Source organism: Dunckerocampus dactyliophorus, chromosome 2, assembly GCF_027744805.1.
Source record: "Dunckerocampus dactyliophorus isolate RoL2022-P2 chromosome 2, RoL_Ddac_1.1, whole genome shotgun sequence".
Taxonomy (NCBI): domain Eukaryota; kingdom Metazoa; phylum Chordata; class Actinopteri; order Syngnathiformes; family Syngnathidae; genus Dunckerocampus; species Dunckerocampus dactyliophorus.
In genome coordinates this window covers 2,169,252-2,194,919 of record NC_072820.1, presented here as the reverse complement: position 1 = coordinate 2,194,919, position 25,668 = coordinate 2,169,252, and the positions used below count along the sequence as shown (strand labels likewise).

The window sequence follows — 25,668 nt, the reverse complement described above, 5'->3', positions numbered from 1 at the left end:
TAATTTGGTTCCCGTAAAATGATGACTTTATTTCTTTAATATTTCAACTTTAACCTTAAGTTTGTTTTTGACTTAATATTTCAATCATTGTTTTTTCCTCATATTATGAATTTTTGTAAAATTACAACTTTTGTCCCCCTAATATTCTGACTTTATTCATCTAAAATTTCAACTTCATTCTTGTAAAATCTTGTAATTTTTTTTTTTATTTAAATTTTTTTTTTATTTTGTTTGTCTAATTGTATTTTTAGAATGTGCCGTGGGCCACAAACGGCCCCTGAGCCGCACTTTGGACACCCCCGCTGTAGCGTCACGTTCTTGTTAGCTACGTTGCAAAGCACCCTCCCTCTCTCATCTGATTCATGTCTCTCGCACACACAAACTGTCAGCTGATTCCAGGGAGGATGATGGTTCTGACGACAACCGCAGCTCCAGTTTGGGTCGCTCTGCCCCTTCGGACGACGCCTCGCTTGCTTCCGACTACCAGGACGACGGCGCTCCTGAGTGTAAGTTCATGCTGTGTGTTGATGGAGTGAGGGAATTAAAAGGAAGAGTTATTGTTTGTTTCCTCGGAGAAAAGCTGCCTGGCTGCAGTTTTAACACCCTCTCAGATGGCCTCTTCACTCCGCAGGAAGCAAACGTTGTTGTCCTAATTTGAGAAAACAGATCACACCATACCTCTGTGACATCACCGACTCCTCCTCCTCTTCCTCTCTCCTCCTACCCAGTGAGGAGATGAGCCTGCTGCCCCTAGCAGGCCTGATTGGTGAGCTAGAGCGCCCCCCAGTGGCAGATGGACCAAGCTGTGGCCCACACAGGGAGGAGGCTTTGTAGCTGCAGGCTAATGCAGTGATTTATTGACCCCCCCAGCCCCTCTATTCTTTCACAAGCGGGTTTGAAATACAACACTGTACCTGAGGGGCCATGTGTGTCCTGTCCCCCTCTCGCTTTTATCAATCTTTCCCTCCATCCTCCTCGCTCTTACACCGGGCCTCCCTCCTGTTCACAATTTTGTAGTCCCGACTCCCAACGCAGGCTAATCGCCCTTGACGTGCCGCAGGTGGCCGTTATTGACTTGAGTGCCTCTGGTGGCCATTTCTGCCTTCTGTAGCTCATCTTCCTTGTGGAATATTCCATTCAGGGAAAAATGGAAAAGTGAACTCTTTTGCAATGAATTTATTTTAGTTTTTAGTGGTCCTTTCAAATGCTGCTGAAGGCTGTGAAGAAGACACACACTCAAATGTGTGGATGCTTTTTACCACTGTGTGGCTCTGAGTGTGAAATTGGGGAAATAGCCAATTACATCTTCGGCGTGCAATTTTGCCTCAAATAAAACAACAACCAGTTTAAACGTAAACATTTTAGCGCCACCTCCGCTTCCTTGAGAGAAGCCCCCGGCGCTGTGCTTCTTTCTTTCTTTCTCATGATGGTGTTAGCGTTAGTGAATGACTTGTGTCCTCAGCCAGAGGGCATGTGGAGTTCAAAGTTCAGCCTGCGTTCACTGCCGGCTAAGAGAAATTGCTGCTCTTTCTGCGGGGCGTTGATTGTGGAACAACACATAATGACCATGGGTGACATCATCCTAATTTGAATCCGATTCTTCTGGATGTAGTGCCGACCGTTGCTTTATGCTGATTTTTTTTTTTTTGTTGCCGTCATTTTTATTTGCGAGAATGGATCATCCGCAGTAATCTCCGCTTCCCCTAACCAGAGAGTGAGTGAGTATGAAGTGGATGGCCGCGCTTCCGCGCAGGGGCAGCCTTCGCCGTTTGATGAGAATCGGCGGCCTGTTGTCTTCAGCGGAGCGGCTGACACCAGATTTGTAATGGCTGACAGGAACAGATGGAGCCTCCATTGTTAGGCCGGCTGTCTGCATGCTAATGTGAACTGAGTTTCACCCTCTGACCGCACCGCTGACCCGACCGCGCCTGCGTCCTCGCCCCGGCCTCGTCTGACGCCGACAGTGCCCTCCACCTCGAGCTCTGGCTATTTGGGGCTCATGCACCATGCACCATTTTTCAACCGCCCCCTCCTTTTTGCATGCGTCACATTCCTGCACATAAACACATGGAGCCCAAACACACACACACACACACACACACACACACACACACACACACGTGTATACATGGGGTACATTCACTTGACAATCACTACATCCACTATAAAGATGAACATATTTTCTTTGTGTTTCTCACGTACAGACAGCTTCTCTGATTGATGCCCCACAGCCTTGTTTGCAAACAAAGAGAGGATGATGCTTGTTGAAATCATCGCTCATCTCCCGTGTTGGTGTCTCTAGTAGCGCAGTGTGCTCACTCAGGTGCACGGTGGTCCCGGTCATCTATCCGTGTTGTCTAATATGCATAATTGGCCTTGACGTGGTCGGGTAAAACGCAACCTTTTGGTTTGCGTCAGAAAAGATTTGCGACGTCACCATGTTTTTAAGTCTCATGCGTGCACCTTATAGAACATCTGAGCGGCCATTTCAAAATAAAACATTCATGATGTTTCCTGGGCTCCATGTCAGTATGCGCTGGTTGCACGATGCCAGGGGGTGTCCACACTTTTTTTTTTTTTCCCAGTGAGGGCCAGCCACATGCTGAAAAATGAAAAGATTCATCTTTGACACTTTGATATTTTGTAAAGTGACATAAAGTGAGAATAAAGTTTGTTACACTTAAATGTTTCAGATCATGAAACAAATGTAAATATTAGTCAATGACAACACAACTGAACACAAAGTGCACTTTTTAAATGAAACTTTTTTATTAAGGGAGAAAAAAATCCAAACATACACACCCTTGTTTCTTCAGTTGCTTGTTCATTTTAATGCCTTATACAACTAAAGGTGTCTTATTGTTTGGACAAATATAACGATGACAACAAAAATAGCTCATAACCGTTACATTTTTTGGCAGTACAATGCTATAGCTATTCATGTAAGCGCTTAAGTGATTTTGGTTAGTCAAGTTGTCAAGAAAACCATGGAAGTTGCGAGATATAAGCTCTTAAATTAAACTCTTATGGGCTATATTTCTTATCATTATATTTGTCCTAACAAATGTACCTTTTGTTGTACCAGGCATTACAAGATAAATCAATAAACTGGAAGAAACAAGTGGTCTAATGATTTTTGAAATTTTTTTTACATGGCCCTATGTGGAAAAAGTGATTCCCCCCGTTAAAACATAACTTAATTAAGATCAGTCTGGAAAAAGTCATAAAGCTATTTCTAAATCTTTGGGACTCCAGCAATCCACAGTGAGAGCCATTATCCACAAATGGCCAAAACATGGAACAGTGGTGAACCTTCCCAGGAGTGGCCGGCCAATCAAAATGGACCCAACAGCGCGGTGACGACTCATCCAAGCGGTCACAAAAGACCCCACAACAACATCCAAAGAAGGTTTGTGTTCATTACTCCTCCATAAGAAAGACACTGGGCAAAAACGGCTTACATGGAAGAGTTCCAAGAGGAAAACCACTGCTGAACAAAAAGATCATTAAGGGTTGTCTGAATTTTGCCAGAAAACATCTTGATGATCCCCAAGACCTTTGGAAAAATACTCTGTGGTCTGACGAGACAAAAGTTTAACTTTTTGGAAGGTGTGTGTACCATTACATTTGGGTAAAAGTAACGCCGCATTTTAGAAAAACGACATCATACCAGCAGTACAATATGGTGGTGGTAGTGTGATGATCTGGGGCTGTTTTGCTGCTTGAGGACCTGGAAGACCTGCTGTGATAAATGGAAGCATGAATTGTGCTGAAGGAGAATGTCCGGCCATCTGTTGGTGACCTCAAGCTGAAACCAACTTGGGTTCTTCAGCAGGACAATGATCCAAAACACACCAGCAAGTCCACCTCTGAATGGATGAACACTTTGGAGTGGTCTAGTCCAAGTCCTGACCTGAATCCCATTGAGATGCTGTGCCATGACCTTAAAAAGGCGCTTCATGCTGGGAAAAAAAAAAAAATGCATTGGAAAAACTGCATTTTGTGTTCAGTTGTGTTGTCATTGACTAATATTTACATTTGTTTGATGATCTGAAACATAGTGTAACAAACATGCAAAAAAATAAATCAGGAAGGGGGCAAGCATTGTCACACCACTTTATTTATGCTAAGTTATATAGTGGTGCCTTGGCTAGCATCATTAATCTGTTGTAGAAGGTCCGACCCAAACCAAAATGGACTCTAGCCAAAGCAAATTTTCCCCTAGAAAATAATGTAAATCCAATTAATGTGTTCCAGACACCCAAAAATGTTAGTTTTACATGCAGAAAATGATGCAAAGTAATGACAAATGAATGGGCAACTGAACATTTAACATCACTTTTAACTAGGAGGACTAAAATGGTGCCTGCAGACCACAATGCATTGCGTCATCACATGCAAGTATCATGAGATTTCGTCTTGTGCGCGTGATCCAAGTTGGCGGCATAAACAAACCAGACGCAAAAGAAGCGGGCAAACTTAAACCAAGGCAAAATTTTAGCAAAATATTTGGACATTAACCGAAAAACGCGCTAACCGGGGCAGATGACCGAGGTACCACTGTATATATTTCAAGAAAAAATTGCATCTTAGCTTTGTCATATAGGTGAAAAAAAAAACCTATTAATAATATAACTTCACTCTTTGCTGTGTTTCTCCCAATTTTTGAATTTTTTTTTAATGTTTTTAATACATTTTATGAAGATTATTTTTCATGTTCTGACTTCAGTCCCATAATATTATCAATCAATCAGACTTTATTTGTATTGTATGACAGAGCATTAGGACCACATTGGAAGAAAAAAAAAGATGGGCAATATCAGAAAATTTTGAGAATAAAGTTGTCAATTTCTGAGAAAAAAGTCGTAATATTACGAGGAAAAAAAGTAATATTACAAGAATAAAGTAGGAAATTTACAAGAAAAAAGGCGTAAATTTACGACTTCATTCTCATAGAAAAAAATCTTAATACGAGAATAGAGTCGTAAATCTACGAGAAAAAAGGCATAAATTTACAAGAAAAAGTCTTAATATTACGAGAATAAAGTCGGAAATTTATGAGCAAAAAAGTTGTAAATTTACAAGAAAAAAGTCTTAATATTACCAGAATAAAGTCGGAAATCTACAAGGATAAAGTCAGAAATTTACAAGAAAAAAAAGTTGTACATTTATGAGAAAAGAGTTGTTTGAGAAAAAGTGGAACTATTACGTGTCATACTGTACATGTCAGAGGGAAAATACAGCACAGCTCTTCAGGAAGGAAGGAAACTTTCCTCTTCAAGCAAGCCTTTTTAACATGGCAGCAAAACAGAGCAGTTGAGCACAAACAGGTTAGCATGGCTAGCTCTTCTCACTTCCGCCTTCCTTACCCCACCTCCTCCACATGCCCAACACCAAAGGGCACATAAGCCCTCCCCCCCCAGCTGTCTTCTTCCAAAGTTTATTCTGGTAATTATGACTTTATTCCCATAATTTTTAGTCTTTCTATGCAGCCTAATTTCCCAAAAATTACAACTTTATTGTTTGTTTTGTTTGATTCTCATAATATTGACTTATTACAAATATTGTTTTTTTTTTTTAATATTTCAACTCTATGCTACTAAAATTGCAGCATTTTTCCTCGTATTAAGTCTATTCTCATAAAATTACAACTTTGATTCTTATTAGAATATGACTTTTTTCTCTTCATATTTTTACATTATTCTTATACAATTACACCAGTTTTTTTCTGCTGTTTAATTTTCCAGCTATTTCAACTTTCTTCTTGTTAATTTTCATCTCCTAATATAACTTTACTTCTTCTTGTTTTCCTTTCGGCTTTTCCCTTCAGGGGTCGCCACAGCAAATCAATTGCCCCATCTAACCCTGTCTTCTGCATCCTCTTCTCTCTCACCAACTACCTTCAACTACTTCCGAATATAACTTTACTCCCACACTATTTTGACTTCATTCTCAAAATATTACAACTTTATCCGCAACCTAATTTTCCAACTTTATTTGTTGTTTTGTTAGTTTCTCATATTATAACTTCAAAAATGTATTTTTTCTTTAATATTTCAACTTTGTTACTAAAATGACATTATTTTTCCTCATAATATTATGTGCTCATAAAAATACAACTTTTTGTTGTAATTTTTCTTAAAATTTCGACTTTATTCTTGGAAAATTACTGCTGATTTTTCAGGGGTTTTTTTTCCTGTAAAAGTTTTAGAATGTGCTGCAGGCCAATAAAAAAAAACAGCAGGGGGCCGCAAATGGCTTTTTATACAAAACCGCTGGATACATTGTTCTTTCATTAAAAGAAATATCGTATGAATCCTATTGATCTTGTTTCCACATTTGCCATCTGCTCTGCGTATCGTGTGCGGCGGTGGAGCGATCGCAAAACTGCATGACACTTGTACATTTTGGGTCTTTATTTTGCTTTCTGTTGTGAGCGTTTGTGAAATGTTACTGTGGAGGAGTGATTGCCAGATAGTCGACTAGGCTGCGTGCATACATGAAACACGTCATCCATGTCCTAAAATGCAGGCAGCCAGGTGTGTGTGCGGCACATTCAAATAGAGCACGGCTGCTGCACGCATGTCATTACTGTGCCGGCTAACCGGTGTGAAGTGATGTCTCTCTCATTTGAATACCATCAGCCAATCTGCGCTAACAACATTATTACACCAAGTCAGGAAATGGAATATTAAATCTAAATTCTGTCCGTTTGGAACGGCGATATGAGAGAAAAGTGCTTTTGAAAGTCTGGGGGCCGGCGCGGCCAACGCCAGCTGACCTGGTGGTGCCGTTTTCACTGCCAACTGGCTGGGCACAAAGTTAACTCACTAAGAACTTTGACACAGACACACTTTCTGCTCTGTTTAGAGCAGAGCTCTCCCAACTTTCATCACATGATTAGACAACAAGAAAGGAGAGGTGCATCTTTAGTGGTGAGAAAAACTTTTTGCCCCTTTCTTATTTTTTTTTTTTGCATGCTCGTCACACTTAAATGTTACAGATCATCAAACAAATGTAAATATTAGTCAATGACAACACAACTGAACACAAAATGCAGTTTTTCAATTAAACTTTTTGTTATTGGCGGAGAAAAAAAAACAAAACTACATGGCCCTGTGTGAAAAAGTGATTGCCCCCTAAACCTAATAACTGGTTGGCCCCCCCCTTAGCAGCAACAACTGCAATCAAGCGTTTGTGATAACTTGCAATGAGTCTCTTACAGCGCTGGGGAGGAATTTTGCAGAATTGTTGTCATTCAGCCACATTGGAGGCTTTTCCAGCATGAAGCGCCTTTTTAAGGTCATGCCACAGCATCTCAATAGGATTCAGGTCAGGACTTGGACTAGACCACTCCAAAGTGCTCAGCCATTCAGAGGTGGACTTGCTGGTGTGTTTTGGATCATTGTCCTGCTGCAGAACCCAAGTTGCTTTCAGCTTGAGGTCACCAACAGATGGCCGGACATTCTCCTACCACCACCATATTTTACTGTTGCTATGATGTTCTTTTTCTGAAATGTGGCATTACTTTTACACCAGATGTAATGGGACACACACCTTCCAAAAAGTTAAACTTTTTTCTTGTCAGACCACAGAGTATTTTCCCAAAGGTCTTGGGGATCATCAAGATGTTTTCTGGCAGAATTGAGACGAGCCTTAATGTTCTTTTTGTTGAGCAGTGGTTTTGGTCTTGGAACTCTGCCATGCAGGCCGTTTTTGCCCAGTGTCTTTCTTATGGTGGAGTCATGAACACTGACCTTAACTGAGGCAAGTGAGGCCTGCACTTCTTTGGATGTTGTTGTGGGGTCTTTTGTGACCTCTTGGATGAGTCTTCATTGCACTCTTGGGGTCATTTTGGTTGGCTGGCCACTTCTGGGAAGCTTCACCACGTGTGGCTAATGGCTCTCACTGTGGTTTGCTGGAGTCCCAAAGCTTTATAACCTTTTTAAAGACTAAACTAAGTTAAGTTATGTTTCAACGGGGGGGGGGGGGGGGGGGGGGGGGGGGGGGAATAAAAAGTTTAATTTAAAATCTATCTTGTGTTCAGTTGTGTTTTCATTGGCTAATATTTACATTTGTTTAATGATCTGAAACATTTAAATGTGATAAACATGCAAAAAAAAAAAAAAGAAAGAAATCGGGGGTTGCAAACACTTTTTCACACCACTGTCATGTGTCGCTTTAAAAAATATCAAAGTGTCAAAGATCATCTTTTAATTTTTCACCCTGGAATAGGGAAGCTGAGGAGTGTGATCCCCCTATAGTTGGAACACACCCTCCGGTCACCCTTCTTGAAATGGGGGACCACCACCCAGTGGTGCCAATCCAGAGCTACTGTTCCCGATTTCCACGCCATATTGAAGAGACGTGTCTGCCAAGAGAGTCCCTCAACATCCCGAGGCTTGAGGAACTCCGGGCGAAACTCGTCCAGCCTCGGAGCTTTGCCACTGGGGAGTGTTTTGACTACCCCAGATACCTCAGCCACGGTGATGGAACTGTCCGTGTTCGTATCCTCAGACTCTGCTTCCTCTATGGAAGCTATGTCAGTGGGATTGAGGAGGGCCTCAAAGCATTCCTTCCATCTTCCGACTATGTCTATGGGCAACCTGGTCTTCGCTGGCCAAATCTGGTTCTTGGGACATGGAATAAGACAAATGCTTTATGCGCTGTCAGAACAAAGCAAAGTGCAAGTTATACAGTACATACTGTATTTCAAGAAAAAAATCTGCTGCTCAGCTTTGTGATATACTGTAGGTGAAAAAGCCTATTATGAGTGTCAACTTCGGTTTTGCTGTTGTGTTCCCATTTTTGCTGTTTTTATTTTATATTTTTGGATATTGCAACTTTCTTCTAGGAAATCTTCTTCTTATAATTATGACTTTACTCCCATAAAATTGTGACTTTATTCGCAAAATAGTATGACTTTTCCCCCAACTGTACTTTTTCAAAAATTGCAAATTTATTCTTTGTTTTGTTTCTCATAGTATTACAACTCTTAAGAAATATTGTTTTTCCTTATATATTTCAGCTCTATGCTACTAAAATGACATTATTTTTCCTCATAATATTACCAGTTTATTCTCATAAAATTACAGCTTTTTTCTCTTAATAATTTACCTTTATTTTTTTATTAAATTATGCAGTTTTTTTCCATTTTTGCTATTTTTGTAATTTGCAGACTATTTCAGCTTTCTGGTTGTAAATTTTCTTCTCGTAAGTATCACTTTATTCCCATAATAATTTGATTTTATTCTCGTAAAATAACTTTTTCTGAAACCTAATTTTCCAGAAATACTCAATTCCATGTTTAGTTTCTCATAATATTATGAGTTTATTCTCTTAAATTTGCCGCTTTCATCTTCTTAGAATACAACTTTTTTCTCTTCATTGTTTGACTTTATTCTTGTGAAATGTTTTTTCCCAGTTCTATTTCTGTAATTTTCCAACAATTTCAACTTTTTTCTTGTAAATTTTCTTTTTGTAATAATGACTTTATTGCCATAATATTTTGACTTTATTCCCATAATATTCTAACTTTTTTCCCAATCTATTTTTTCAAAAATCGTTGTTTCTCATATTATGACTTTTAAAAAATGTTTTTTTTCCTATATATTTCAACTGTATGTTCCTCATAATATTACGTTATTCTTGTAAAATTGCAAATTTCTTTATTAAAACACTTTTATTAAAACTATTTTTTTCTCTTAATATTTTGACTTTGTTCTCGTAAAATTACAGCATTTTTTTCCATTTCTGCTGTTTTTTAAATTTATTTTCCAACTCTTTAATAATAAAAAAATAAAATAAATAAACTTTCAACTGCATGCAACTAAAATGACGTTCTTCTCATAAAATTCCCACTTTCTCTTGTTAGATTACACCTTTTCTCTCTTAATATTCTGACTTTAATCTTTTAATTATGGTGATTTTTCAATTTCTTCTGTTTTTTTTTGTTTTGTTTTCTTGTTAAAATGTATTTTCAGCATGTGCAACGGGCCAAAACAAAAAAACAAACAGCCATGGGCTTCAGTTTGGACACCTGAAAGAGAGGCATCATGTTTGAATGGAGGTCTAAAAATAGCAAGAGTTGAAGCAAATATTGGCTTTTTACATGCTAATGGCAGATTTTCTCCTCCAGGGAGGTTGCATGTTTGTCCTGGAAGCTTTTCAGGAGGTCTTTCTTGTCTTTTCCTCCACGAGACCTCTCAGGATGCAGAGATGACTTCCTCTCTGAGCACTTACTGAACTTTTGCCCTCTGACCCGTGGCCCGGCCACGCCGTGTCCAGAGTTAGCGTCACGGTCTGTGTTTGTAAATGCGGGCCGGAGATGACTTCATCCATCTCGGCACGTTGGGACGATGGCGGCGGCGGAGGCGGCTCGTTTGCGAGGAGGCGACAAGTATGTTAATGACCTCCTTTGCTCGCTCGTTCCCCTTCGCTCTCCTGAGTGGCTTTTGCAGCGAGGCGCGCGTGCGCTGCCATTACGAGGCAGCGACAAGCGCTTTGCATGGCTGCGACTGCTCGCCATCAGGGTTCAAAAGTTCACTGCATTCCCCCGAGGGCTACTGTGCTGCTGCTGCTGCAGATGCTGATAGTCTTCTTTTGCACCCCCCTCTCTGTTTACACTATTAATCTTGTACACTCTCTCTCTCTCTCTCTCTCTCTCTCTCTCACACACACGCTCATTCACACTGGCTAGCAAGAAGAGAGGGGCTTGAAGGGGGGGGATTTGGACGTATTTAACCAAAGGATATCCATCACTCTCATCTGGGGCTCCCCCCACCCACCACCACCACCGCTGTGCAGTGGTTGCATCCTCCCTGTTTGGCTCATGCAGCCCTCGCCATCATTTGCTTTGTTTTATCATTGCGCCCGTTCTAATTACACCCCTCGGCCGCCTCCGCCCCAAAAAGTGAAATGGCGGCGCAGTCCATCTGTAAGGCGGCTCCTCGGCAGAATGCAAAGTGGGGGAAAGTCGGGGCAGTGTGGCTCCTAATCTCCTCCAGAGCTGTCAATGTCGCAGACAAATAGCAAAACTATCAGATGCGGCGGGTTCACGCAGAGGTTAGCGTTCCCAGGTACCTCCCGCACTCGCTCCTCTCTCTCCTCCTCTCTCTCTTCCCCCGCTTTGCAAATGAGAATTTGATTTTGCCCTCCACTGGAATCCATTTCTGGAGATGAATGAAGTTTCAATGCCAAGCCCAGGTGGCCGCACTGATTTCTTAGGGAAATAAATGGAGATGGGAGATATGTACTGGCCCCGCACGCACACACACACACACACACACACACACACACACACACACACACTCTCTGAAAGCCTCCCAAAGCCTCTGGGATCCCTGTGTTTAATTGTTGCTCTAACGAGCACTTCAGGCTCATTAACATGCCCTTGCGGAGTTATTTGAGGATGTTGACCGTGCATCCCTTGTGACGCCGGGCCCAAGTCAGCGCCGCGTGTCCCCGAGCCAAGTGGGGCAGCGCGGCCGCGCCGTTGTTTTCTTTAGGGGGGACGCATTTTTCCCTCTTCCAGCACTCTCGCACAAGAGGTGGGATTCTTCTAGATTAGAAGGCTTTCCTGTGGAATCTTGGCATCTTATTTCAACAAAGCTACTGTATTTGCTTGTTGTTCTAGAAATGCCTGATCACATAAACGCACGTTTTAAATCTGTTTTTCTCACGGAAATATGGATTTAGCGTTGTTGTCATCCTGCTGAGTTGTTATCATGTTTTTTTTGTTTTTTTTCAATTTTTCATTGTGACATGTTCAACACAATTTAAAAAGTCTCAAAAAGTGCAGCGCAGCCGTCGCACATTCACCATTCAAGTCTAAAAATAGCTAAGAATGCAAATAATAAAATAACTAAACTTGCACACAGCCAACCACCTATTGCACATGATTGTAAACTGTCAAAATAATGTTAAGGCATAATTTAAAAAAACAATAAAATTGCTATTTTTATTTGGTCGTAAAATCCTTTCTAACGACTTCTGTGACATTTCCAACGATAGCGTGCCTAAGTGAGTCTGCAAACACCAGCCATTCAGTAAATAATGCATTAGAAAAAAAATAAGAAGAATTAATACTAGGGCTGTCAAATGATTAAAAAAATGTATCAAATCAATCACAGTTTTCCATGTAATTAATCATGATTAATCACCAACTATGAGTGAAGTATGCTATATATAAATGATCAGAAGGATGAATGACAGGAAACAATTACATATCTATTTGTATCTATTAACAGCTCCCAGGTAACTGAAAATTTAACGCAAGATAAAAGTAGCACGCATGTCTTATAAACTATTTGCCTAAGACTGGTCTCTTTAATAGTAGCACAACATTTGAATCACACTTTAACGGTGTTGTTATGAGCCATGAAGAGTTGTGTTCAAAGACACATTTTAAGTTGAATTCACCTTTTGAGTGTAGATGTACTTGTATTTTCGTGGATTTTGAATTGCGAGTTACCTTAGCAAGTGGTAAGAATAGCCACTTACTGTTTTTCTTTGTCTTTTTATTTACCCGCATAATTACGACGTTGTGATTTTCAGAGTGTCCCCAAACGCATCTCGTGGCCGTCGCATGACAATGAGGAAGTGTTTGGTGAGTCGGAGATGGAATTGCGCTGCTGGTGATGTGTTCGGGTCAGAATAAAGTTATAAAAGAGCGTCAGACTTTGTGTGACTGTGTGGGGACGCCACACAGTGCGTCCGTCTGTGGTCATAACAGAGCGGTATGGCTTGACATGATCCGCATGCGTTAATTCTGCTAAAGATGTTAATGTAATTAATGAAATAAATTAGTTAGTGCCGTTAACGTGCTGTTTTTGACAGCCCTAATCATTATATATCAATAATAATCAACAAAATGAAAAATGCTGAAATTATCACATTTGTTTTAATAAGATGATCTAAATCTTTATTTTCCAACTATGTAGGAAATGAAACATGTAGTGTAAAATGAAATTAATAAATGTAACTGTTTCCATAAGGGGTGCATTTAAAGCAATGATTAAATTGTTAATTCATTAAATGTATTTTCCATTTTTTTAAACATTATAAATAAATCACAATGACATCTTTCTAATTTTCAGGATCACAGATTCAACAAATGCAAAATGTATGTGAAGGTGAAAGGGTTAAATGAAATTCAACAAAAGATTTTCAGTGCGTCGCTTTTATAATCCTGATCCAGCTATTTTTTATCTTCTAAAAAAAAAAGTGAATAAAATGAAACTTTGAAGAAGCTGCCTCTTTTATCTTAAAAAACCAAAACAAAAAAGGTCACCTGTTGACTTGCAGCTAAATGGTGGAAGTCATTAAAAAAAGGAGCATATCTGTTAGTAAAATATGAAAATGTAAAGTAGTATTGCTCTAGAGCTGCACTAACATAATATGTACTGGTGTTAAATGATATTTGGAGTCTTTTAAAGCAAGTTCAATTTGCAATCAACGTACGTTTGCTGTGTTGATTTTGTCTCCAAGTGCGTTTGCCTCCAGGCTCGCTTTGGCTGCCCCGTGTCCCGTTTTTTTATGACCCAACGTGTCGCCTCTCCCGTGGGCCCGAACTCCTCCGTTTGTTGGTATTTATATTCCCTTTTTATTTCCCCGCCGCCCTCGCTGTCGTCCAAGCAGCTGAAAACCATCCCCTGCGATTAGAGGATCATTGTATCTGCAGTTAAGCATTTGAATAGTGGTAGTAAATCTACAAAAGGGAAATTCAGGGTCACCGTCGTCGCCGCTTATGGCTGCCCAGGGGGAAGCCCGTGTCACGTAGTAAATTTACCCTTTAGTGTGCTCTTTTTTTTTTTTTTGTCAAGTTGCATGAAAGTGTATGGAGATAAAAAAAAAAAAAAAAAACAACAGAAAACTTCCTGAATAATTACCCGAGCCTCAGAATGCTTTTTATACCTGCAGAGATTTAATTTGATTGATCAAAAAGCCAAACATAAATTACTGGTGCCATTAAAGCTGATTAGAGGGCGACGCAGGCATCTTCCCAGCCTGCCGTAATGCACCACATGTTTTCTGTGCTCCAAACGCACGCATTAGGACCTTCTAAACACGCTCTCCGTATCGATGACTGAAGTCCTAATCAAATCAGGGGGGAGGCGGGGAGGCGGAGGGAAGACGCCGTGCCCTTAACCTCAGTGCCTCTCAGTCTGCTGCGCTGACGGCCGCCTCGCTGCAGGGACGCGCTGCAAAGGCCTCTTGGCGTAATGAGGAAAAATGCATCAATTTGGCCCCGGCCTGTGCGTAGATTGAGCGCCGGGCGGGTGAAGGTGCACCCGGTGAATCCTTTTTCCTAATCAAGGACGCTTTCGGAGAGAGGCGCTGCGGCCGCTCCCTCGGCGAAGGCAGCAGCATTCCTCCCTGCGGCCCCCTCAGGGCCGAGCAGCCCTCTCTCTGCCTTCTGTTTCACCTCATCAGCAGGGTTCACGCGGGGGTCAGCTTCTGCCCCCCCCCCCCCCCCCCCCCGACACAGCATTCAATGCGATACTTCTTGCATCCAAGGACTAAGCAAAGGAGAGAGAAAGCATATGATGACTTCATGCTTACCTGTGTTGTGTTGTGGGGGAGCAGGGGGTCACCTCCTGTGTGCGCTGCCATAAATTCATGTATTCATCCCACTAAGTGGTACTTTTACCAGCGTTTTTGACTGGTTTATGTGTGTTTTCGCAAGCAGACTAAATGAACACTTAAGACTAATTCAATAAATGAAAAAAAAGAATTCCGTTATTGACACCTTCATTTGTATGCTCTCATTAAATTTTGTTGCATAAATTACCAGAACTGAAACAACCTCAGGTAAAAAGCGGTGGTGTCGTCATACTAGTACATACATACATACATACATAATAGTTTTACATGATCACATGCTCACAACTTCTCAACAATAGAACACACAAAAGAAGTAAAAACACGTGCGAGAGACATAACAGCTGTAGGGTTGGGTATCGTTTACATATCATCCCACGCCGGCGCCAAATTGGCACTTTTGAACTGCTGCGGGTGCTGAAACGTTGCCAGGACCAGTACTTCAAATAAAGAAAACATACAGATTTTCTCCAAAAACAATACCTTTGTTATTTTTACTAGTGGCTGTCAAAAATCACGGGTTAACGGGGGTACGGTAACTCATTTATTTCATGAATTGCGTTTAATGTTTTCGTGTAATTAACGCATGCGCACGCGAGCAAGCACACAGCCGGAAGCACAGTGGAGCGTCCCCACTGTGCTTTTTTAATTTTATTTTGGGTGTCTTGCTGTCCACCTGTTCCATTTGCACAACAGCATGTGAAATTGATTGTTAGTCTGTGTTGCTTCCCAAGTGGACAGTTTGATTTCACAGAAGTGTGATTGACATTGTGATTGATTAAGTGTTCCCTTTGTTGTTTGGAGCAGTTTTATATAATCCTGTCCTGTCATTTATCTTTCTGTTAATTGAATACAGTAAAAATGGGCATTTTTCAGACATTGTTGCTAATGGTGATTAATCATGATTAATTAAACTGTGATTAATCTGATTAAAATTGTAATCACTTGACACCTCTAATTTTTAGATGATTTTGTGACGTGCAAGTTTAACAGGATAGTCACCGAAACACTTCAATAACACTTCAATACACAAAAAAGCGAGCTGCGTGTGTTGCTTATGTTGATGTTTGCTGTGACAGTGATTGATTGTTCATTTAGCACTGAAATGTGGCACTGATAGCTGCTTTTTTTTTTCTCCCTGGTCCAACTTGTACCGTTACCGTGCCATTACGATACAGAGTTTCAGTATACAGCCCTAAACAGCTGTTACTGTACAAATTAGAACTGCAGCAAAAAAATCAGTGATTAATCAACTAGCCAGTTAATCGACAACTATTTTGGTAGTGGATTAGTCGTTGTTTGATTTTAAAATGTAAATATCCTCCAATTTCAGACGATAACTGGTTTCAGTACGGCTCCCTAATCAGCCGTTACTCTACAAATTAGAGTTTCAAAAAATAATCGATGGTTAATTGAGTATCCAATTAAAATTATAAAAATATATAAGGGCTGTCACAGGACATACGAGAACGAGACGAGATTTTAACATTACTTTTTTAAAAAGTACAATGAAAAATATCACGGCTGTCAAATGATTAAAACTTTTAATCAAACTAATCACAGTTTTCAAATGAGTTAATCATGAGTAATCACTATTTGTTACTATGTGTGAAATATGCCCATTTTTACTGTATTTTATGAACAGAAAGATAAATGTACCATTATATATACAGTATTTGTACGTATTAACAGCTCCAAATGCACTGAATATTTAAATCAAGCTAAAAGATGCCGCACATGAAAATTTGAAAATGCATTTGCCTAACGCTAGTCTCTTTAATAGAAGCAGATTGTTTAAGTCACACTTTAAACTCATTATAATGATCCTTGAAGGGTTGCTTTCAAAGACACCACGTAACATGTTTTGAGTGTAGATGTACAGTATATTCTGGGATTTCCGAGCATACTTAAATGCAGCAAATACACATACATGCATAATAAATACCTTCTTGTGATTTTCGGAGTGTCAGTGAATGCACCTCGCTGTGGTCTAGTGACAATGTGGAAGTGCCCTACCCAGGACGAGCAGACTAGAGACGTGTTTGTGAGATTGGAGACACATATATGGTGTTGGAATTGCTCTGCTGTTGATGTGTTCAGGTCAGAGTAAAGTTCTAAAATCTGTGGGACTGTGTGGGGAGGCTATTGTGGCTCCCCCTGGCGTCATAACAAAGAAATGTAGCTTGACATGATGCGCATGCGTTAATGATGCAAAACATTTTAATGAATCTAATGAAATAAATATCTTACCGCCGTCAATGCACTATTTTTAAAAAAATATAGGACAATATACAGTATTGCAATCTAGTAATTTAATTTCTACTCTCTTACACTCTTCTGCACTCTGTGTGTATGCTAGCAGCTCCGCCTCCCACCGACCGAGACAAAGAGACTGTATGACTGACAAAATCACTCTGTTCATGCCGTTGTTCTATGGAACAAAGGTGCCAAGGTGCTGGAGCAAATGCACAGAGTAAATCCTCTTCCTGCCTGTTTGGAGGCGAGAGACGAAGAAAACAGGCAGGCTTGCACAGGGCAATGTGCTGTGGAGGCCGGCAAAATTATCAAGTTCATTTTCATTTATTGTGTGATTGATTAATTCATTTATCATCCCAGGCCTCATGCTCATGACACATTTTTTTTCTTGTCACATTTTAATGACAATAAAACTCTTGAATCTTGAATCTTGAATCTCGCAAGATCTTGTGACTCGAGATCTTGTGGCAGCCCTAGTAAATAACGTCTGATTTTAGCTGACAGAGTTTTGGTACGCATCCCTAAACGGCAGTTGCATTACAAATTACAGCTGTAACAAATAATGAATCAATGATTAAGACATCATCCAATTAATGGACAACTATTTTGGTATTGGATTAATCACTTTTTTAAATTTAAAAATGTAATTATCCTCTGATTTCAACCAATGTCGAGTTTCTGTACGCCTTCCTAAACAGCTGTTACTTAAGAAATTATAGCTGCAAGAAATAAACGATGATTAACCCATCATCCAATTAATAGTCAACAATTTTGGTGTTGGATACATCGGGGTTTTCTTTTATTTGAAAATGTAAATATCCTCTAATTTTAGCTGTCACCAAGTTTCGGTACGCATCCCTAAACAGCTGTTACATTACAAATAAGAGCTGCAACAATTAGTTGATGATTAATCCATTATCCAATAAAATGAAAACTATTTTGGTGATTGATTAGTATTTTTTTTTATTTGAAAATGTAAATATCCTGTGTTTTCATACGATACCAAGTTGCGCTACTGATCACTAATCAACCGTTACTTTAGAAATTCGAGCTGCAAGGAACAATTGATGATTAATCCACCACCTAATTAATCGACAACTATTTTGGTGTTGGATTCATCGTTTTTTAAATTTGAAAATGTAAATATCCTCTGGTTTCAGCTAATACTGAGTTTTGGTACGCATCCCTAAACAGCTGTTACTTTACAAATTAGAGATGCAAGAAATAATTGATGATTAATCCATTAGCCAATTAATCAACAACTATTGTGGTCGTAAATTTATTATTTTTTAATTTAAAAAAAACCTTCTGATTTCATACAATACACAGTTTATACACATTACAGCACAGCACACATCCACAACACTCATTATTCACACTCCTACCGTCAGGCAGACGCTACAGGAGTTTGAAGTCCAGGACCACAAGGCTGGCAAACAGCTTTTACCCACAGGCCATCAGGCTCCTCAACGAAGCACTTGCACACGCCGCACGCAACACACGCACACACTCATAGCACTTTATTTATTTATTTGCATTATTTACTTGTATTAATGTCTCTTCTGTTGTTGTTGCTTAATTTATTGGTATATATGTTTATGTGTTTATGTTTCTTATGTTCTTATTCTTTCTTGTGTTTTCTTTCTTTTCTTGGGAGAATGAACAGGATAAGATTTTCATTGCATGGTATAACTGCTGTTTTACTATGCACATGACAATAAAACTCTCTTGAATCTTGAATCTTGAATCTTGAATTAGAGCTGTAACAAATAATCGATGATTAATCAATCATCCAATTAATCGACCACTATTTTGGTGTTGGATTAATCTTTTTTTTTTAATTCAAAATGTAATTATCTTCTTATTTCAGCCTCTTAAAAAATATATATATATATATATATATATATATATATACTTGTGTATATATATATATATATATATATATATATATATATATATATATATGTATATATATATATATATAATTATTTTTAAAATGGGGTCTGATGACTTTATTAATCGGAATGACGAGCTTCAGATTAATCGACTAAGAAAATATTTAGTTTAGTAATATTTAGTGGAGCTAGTTGCAGCCACAAATGTGTTCAGTTAAAATTATTAATAAAAGTGAAATGTATAAAACAATTTCAAAAATACAAAAAAAAACATACAACATACAAGTGTCTAAAATTCAAGAGATTTGATTTTGCAAATTTGCCTCATATGCCATAATCTCCAACCACACAAAGAATATTTACAACATTTGACTTTGACTTTGGTTCCTGTGGATGCAGTGAAACGGCCTTTTTGAGTGTGTGACCCCCTGCCTGCCCACACACACCACAGCCTCCTCCTGTTCATCATCATCGCCATTTTGGCCGCATTGGCCCGTCGTGGTGGCATCAGAGTTGCATTACGAGCGCGCTTAGATATAATGCGGCGTATTAGCCCTCCCACCCTACCATTTCCTTTCATTTTGATTCACTCTCCTGATTGACTTTCAGCCTAAGCAAAGTGGATTTTAATGAGAGAATACATTAACTCCCTCTGGTCCTGCGAGCATAAATCAGCCTTCTTCTGCTGAGCTCATAACATCACGCTGAGACAGTGTGAGTAACCAAATGAGAGATGTGCCAAACAGCTGGCCGCGCTGATGCATTGTTGTCAACAACCGCCGTCCTCCCGCAATCCTCCCGGCAGGGCGGCAACAGCCCGCAACGGCTCCTTCAACACAAACCCCGCGCTGCGTTTGTGATGCTCAGGATGCCTTTTGTTGCTGACAGTGACTGACGTCACCTCCATTGACCAAACACATCTTTGTGGCTAATTGCACTCAGCTAAATAGTTTATGCGCAAAAATCGATAAATTCCCTTCAAATGAATGTCAATAGCAAAGCTGTGCTAATTAAAACTCAGAAGGGATGAAAATGAAGTCATGCTATTGCCCTGAATAATTGATAAGGCAATTTATGAATTTTATGAAAGAGTGCCGTCTGCCAGGAGATTTTGATGAGGCCTTAATGAGATGCATTCAAGTGTCTCTCTGTGCCCGCACTCCCACTCAAACACCGGGACGCTTGTTGCCCAGATTGACATTTTCACATAACGTAATAACCTCTGCTAGGTGCTTGATATCGCTCCCAAAGAGGCGTTAGTGTTGTCTTGTTATTCAAGCCATCTTCAAGCCGTTGGCCGACACCGAATGTTGTGCTGGCTGGAGAGGTCGAGCGGCGCGCTGCCCCCCGGTGGAAGGATCTAGAACAATCACATTGTTTACTTAGCTTTTGTGAGGTGGAGCGAGGTCAGGTCACTCCAAGTGTACTTTGTGCATGAATGTGTGATGTTTATTGACTCAAGCATGTTGCACCTACTCCACTATTAGTCGGGCTCGACCTCTGAGATTAATGAAGAGCGAGGGAAGCAGACGGATGAGGGGATTAGAGGCGGGCTATGGCCGACTGGACGGACTGCTGGGGGATAGATGAGGTGGGGGAGCGGAACGGACGGCGTTTGTTATGACGGAGCGAATCAGCCCTCCTCGCATCGCCAGCATTTGTAGTCCATGCACAAAGGCGAGATGGTGGTATGTTAACATTGGTGTGAATCCCACACCCGGACCGTCGGAATGCCAGATCACCCAGCAAGCTTCCAGAAAGCGCTAGCTTTATTTAAGGGCTGTAGTTCTGTGAAGGAGGGGGGCTCCAGGCCTGCTGACTAATGAATTTGGAGGAAGCTGAACTTTGTTTTTGACACACGGAAACGCCACATCAGAGCGTGACCCCTGAAGGCTGACTCTTGGTCAGTCTCACCATTTTTTTTTTTTCACCAAGCGGCAGAAGGCTGAAGAAGGACACCAATACCCAAAGTTGACTTTCCAGAGCTTTAATGCTAACCTAAACATCCTCTTTTGTTTGTGTTTAAAAAGCCTTCAACAAGGGCCCATACCGACAGACGCTCAATATTGCTTTCTTCCCGATATTCAGTATTATCCAGCACTTCGTTGCGAATACGGATATGCATTAGGCAGCAGCTCTTCCCTCAAACTCATGTCAAGTCACATGTCGTGTAATGAATGCACGGATGCTTTTACTGTCATGCATGTCATAAAGAAACACTTTGTACAAAATCAGACAACCACTGCTTAATGCAATACAAGTAGGCCTGTCACGATAATCAATAAATCAATTAATCGAGCGATAAATAAAAACCAAGTTGATCATTTTGCTGGCCTCGATAAATTGACATGTTACTGTTAAACGCAGAACCTTGTGGAAAGTGACATAATGTGAATGAAATGATGTCATCGTGAACAGAAGGAACGTTCGTGTGGGGAAGTATTTCCCTGGCGGACCGCCGGAATCTCATCACAAACATCCCTCCCTCTCCCGAACTAAACATGTAAAAACAGCGGCAAAAAAACTTGGAAACTCCTCGCTTACGGTGCGTGAATGGAAGCTAGGGGGGTTAGCTTAGTTTAGCAGAGCATGCTAGTGCGACTGTGTGTGTGCGCGACTCAGGCTGGATGAGTGTTTACACCCGGTTGTGTTTTACTGCTTTCATGTAAGCGAGCGTTTTACAATGCCCGCTGACCACGTGAAGGTTCGGAGTTAAAAAGACGAGAGGCACGTTTATTCTTGCACCCAGCTCGTGTTAAGCGTCACTAGGCTTTCTCGACACACACAGCACACTTGCGGCTTTCAAAATAAGAGCACAGTTTGCCACAACGAAAGTGACACAGAGTCCATTTTATGTTCTTTGGAGTTTTTCTGTCTTTTTTCTGTTTGTTTAATTTATTTTATCTAAAAGCTCTTGATATTCCAATTACAATGTTAAATACACTTGAGAAATTATAAAGTCGCTTTTGATGCGGTGTACTCGCATTATTATGCCATGTATTATCATTACATTGATGAAAAAATTCAAAAATAATGTTGACTATAATATCAATCAGTGACATGATAAACGGGGCTCATTCAACACTGCTTAGCATACATTGTACTTGTCGGGTTATTGCACTCATAGAATGTTTTGTGTCTTCATATAACCTATGTAGTGGCAATTTGATAATTTTCCATTTGATTTATTACTATTAGTTATAGTTATGCACTAACATACACGTGTTTGTGTATACACACTATTGCATTGACACTTTTCAGCAGCACACATTCTCTTTACAAATGTGCATCTTGATGACCAGAAGTCACTTCAAGAAAAAACTAAGTTGTACTCCATCTATGTCATCAATCAGTCGTTTTGGGTGTTAAAGGACCCCCCCCCAAAAAACAACTGTTTCACTTGTGATACAATATCGAAATTGCATCCTTCAATGTTGACCGATATGACACGAATCATACATAGTTTTATGACTTATTTTGTAGTGTGGCGAGTTACATTCATCTCACCCAGAGAACAAAAAAAGGCAGCTACAGTGGGTATGCAAAAAACTCACCCATTTGTTACTTCTTTAAGCATGTGGGGTATGGTTTCATCCACAATGTATTTGCAGCTATGCATAATATAGCGAGCTTCCAGGTGCTCAGTGAAGCGTTTAAACTAAACATTACTCACCACCGACTGGGGCTCGCTTTTTTTCTGTTCAAGCTAATGACTTTTTGCCGTTCCGTGGGAGTATCTCGTGCGATGCCGCTTCATATTTGTGATGAGGTTGGTCGTATTAAAATTTCCCCATTTCTGTGCCACCACGAGAAACTTGTGCCTGACAAGTTTTGCACTCATCTGCAACGTTCCTAGACACAGTATTGAATAAAGTACAAAAGGAGGTAAGAAGGGACTGAACACATACACAGCCAGCATACAATCAAAGCTCAAGAATGTTCTGTTGATGAAGTGGTATACACATGATCTGTTCTGAACCTTATGGGTTTGCATGGTTGTGAATGTTCAATTGGGAAGATGTCTTATGATCCATGTTATTATGTGGTCAGAGCTTTATGTAAATGAATGTACAATAAACTAGCCGATATTGCCGGACATCCTGAGCCATACCTTGAAGATCTGTGCAAATGAAACTATTTGATGCTCCCATTCAGCGCGCAGTGTGAGCAGATGAATGGCTGCAGAGCTCAGCAGCACTGTAAATGTATTGATCCCCACTTTCCCCAAAGCCTAGCGGCCATGTATTTGATCCATCGTGTGGACGGCTTTATAGCCACCATGGCTCTTGGCATCGTGGCGTCTTGCCTTAGGAATAACCATTCATCTAAATGGATTTATGGGAGGAAGCGATGCAGAAACAATGTATTAAAAATCTAAGAAAACAGACAAAAAAACGGAATTGATCACATTTTGATGATTACTGTGATTTTTATGTGCAGTCTTTGAGGACATCCCGCCCACAGCAGCACAAGACCTCAGCAACATCTTGAAGCAAGGTTACTTGGAAAAGAGACGAAGAGGTACAGTGGTGTAAAAAAGTGTTTGCCCCCTCCCTGATTTCTTATTTTTTTGCATGTTTGTCACACTTTAATGTTTCAGATCATCAAGCAAATGTAAATAATAGTCAATGACAACTGAACACAAAATGCAGTTTTGAAATGAAACTTTGTATTATTAAGGGAGAAAAAAAATCCAAAGCTACATGGCCCTGTGTGAAAAAGTGATTGTCCCCTAAACCTAATAACTGGTTGGGCCACCCTTAGCAGCAACAACTGCAATCAAGCGTTAGCCATACCTTGCAATGAGTCTCTTACAGCGCTGTGGAGGAATTTCGGCCCACTCAACTTTGCAGAATTGTTGTCATTCAGCCACATTGGAGGGTTTTCCAGAATGAAGCGCCTTTTTAAGGTCATGCCACAGCATCTCAATAGAATTCAGGTCAGGACTTTGACTAGGCCACTCCAAAGTGCTCAGCCATTCAGAGGTGGACTTGCTGGTGTGTTTTGGATCATTGTCCTGCTGCAGAACCCAAGTTGAGGTCACCAACAGATGGCCGGACATTCTCCTTCAGCAGAATTCATGCTTCCATTTATCACAGCAAGTCTTCCAGGTCCAACAAAACAGCCCCGGACCATCACACTACCACCACCATATTTTACTGTTGGTATGATGTTCTTTTTCTGAAATGTGGCGTTACTTTTACACCAGATGTAATGGGACATACACCTTCCAAAAAGTTAAATTTTTGTCTCGTCAGACCACAGAGTATTTTCGCAAAGGTCTTGGGGATCATCAAGATGTTTTCTGGCAGAATTGAGACGAGTCTTAATGTTCTTTTTTTTCAGCAGTGGTTTTGGTCTTGGAACTCTGCCATGCAGGCCGTTTTTGCCCAGTGTCTTTCTTATGGTGGAGTCATGAACACTGACCTTAACTGAGGCAAGTGAAGCCTGCAGTTCTTTGGATGTTGTTGTGGGGTCTTTTGTGACCTCTTGGATGAGTCGTCGCCGCGCTGACCCACAAGCCATCCGCCACTTGAATATGCGCTAACACTTACAGGACTCCACTACCGACCTACTACCTCTTCTGCTTATTTTGCACGCTGTTACTCCAGCAGCCCTGTACAACCATGCATTTTTATCAATGCACTTTTTCAGTGTTCGTACTCTGTCATTCCTGTCTTCCATTTGCTGTTTTTGACCCCTCCTTAGTTTTGTTTCTCGAGTTGTATTGTCGTGATTGTATTGTCAAACTGTGAGCACACCAAATACATTCCTAGCAACTGTATACCAGTAGTAAACTTGAAACTCTTGGGTCCATTTCTGTTGGCCGGCCACTCCTGGGAAGGTTCACCACTGTTTGGCCATTTGTGGATAATGGCTCTCACTGTGGTTTGATGGAGTCCCAAAGCTTTAGGAATGGTTTTATAAACTTTTCCAGACTAATGGATCTCAATTCATCACAGTTATTTAAGTTATGTTTTAATGGGAGGGGCAATCACTTTTTCACACAGGGCCATTAGGTGTGGATTTTTTTTCTCCCTTAATAATAAAAAGTTTAATTTAAAAACTGCATTTTGTGTTCAGTTGTGTTGTCATTGGCTAATTATTTAAATGTGTTTGATGATCTGAAACATTTAAGTGTGAAAAACATGCGAAAACATAAGAAATCAGGAAGGGGGCAAACACTTTTTCACACCATTGTGCATCAATATAAGCTCAACAGGGAGTACTTTTGGACATTTGTTGCACAGTAACAACAGATTTTGCAGAATTTCATGGTGCGCCTTTCTCTTTAGATCACAGCTTCTTTGGCCCCGAGTGGCAGAAGAGGTGGTGCGTCCTCAACAATTCCATATTCTTCTACTTTGGGAGTGAAAAAGGTGAGTTGGAAGGTGAGCTGACAGCAGCGTGTGAGCTCTCTCGGCGTATGCTCTCCTCCCCCCACAGATAAGCAACAGAAAGGCTCGTTTTACATCAACGACTACAGCGTTCAGCTCGTGGCCAACGTGAGGAAAGACTCCAAAAGGAACGCCTGCTTTGAGCTCTTTGCTCCCGGCCGGAGGACTTTTCAGGTAAAAGTAATATAATCCAACCATAATCCAGTGGAAACCATTCAGTTGTTTCGTGTGTAACACTGATGACCTGCTTCCTGGAGATGCATGGCGGATATTAAGAGCCAAACGAAAAAAGGTACCAAGCAAAGCATTTTATCCAATCAGAAGCCTTAAGAAAGTCCTTTCTGGAAAAGTCACAACAATGGTAACATTTGTATGGACGTGGGCTAAAGGTGGTTCCAGGGCTGTTTGACGTCACATACAAATGCACACAAACCAAGGCAAAATGTTGGCCCAAGTTTTCAACCTTGACTAAAAACACGCTAACCGAGGTTCCACGGAACTGTGTAAGACGGGTGTCC

At 40.5% G+C, this 25,668-nt stretch overlaps 1 protein-coding gene across 2 annotated transcripts in view; it reads left to right on the top strand.

The window, feature by feature from the left end:
* skap1 (src kinase associated phosphoprotein 1) overlaps positions 1–25,668 on the top strand; it is a 69,686-nt gene that overhangs the window by 13,384 nt on the left and 30,634 nt on the right. For both annotated transcript variants that reach the window (XM_054755295.1, XM_054755287.1), the window contains exons 5-8: positions 390–506; positions 23,193–23,273; positions 25,049–25,132; positions 25,200–25,324. In XM_054755295.1, the coding sequence (XP_054611270.1) occupies positions 390–506; positions 23,193–23,273; positions 25,049–25,132; positions 25,200–25,324 (407 nt within the window). The remainder of the gene's footprint in view (positions 1–389; positions 507–23,192; positions 23,274–25,048; positions 25,133–25,199; positions 25,325–25,668) is intronic.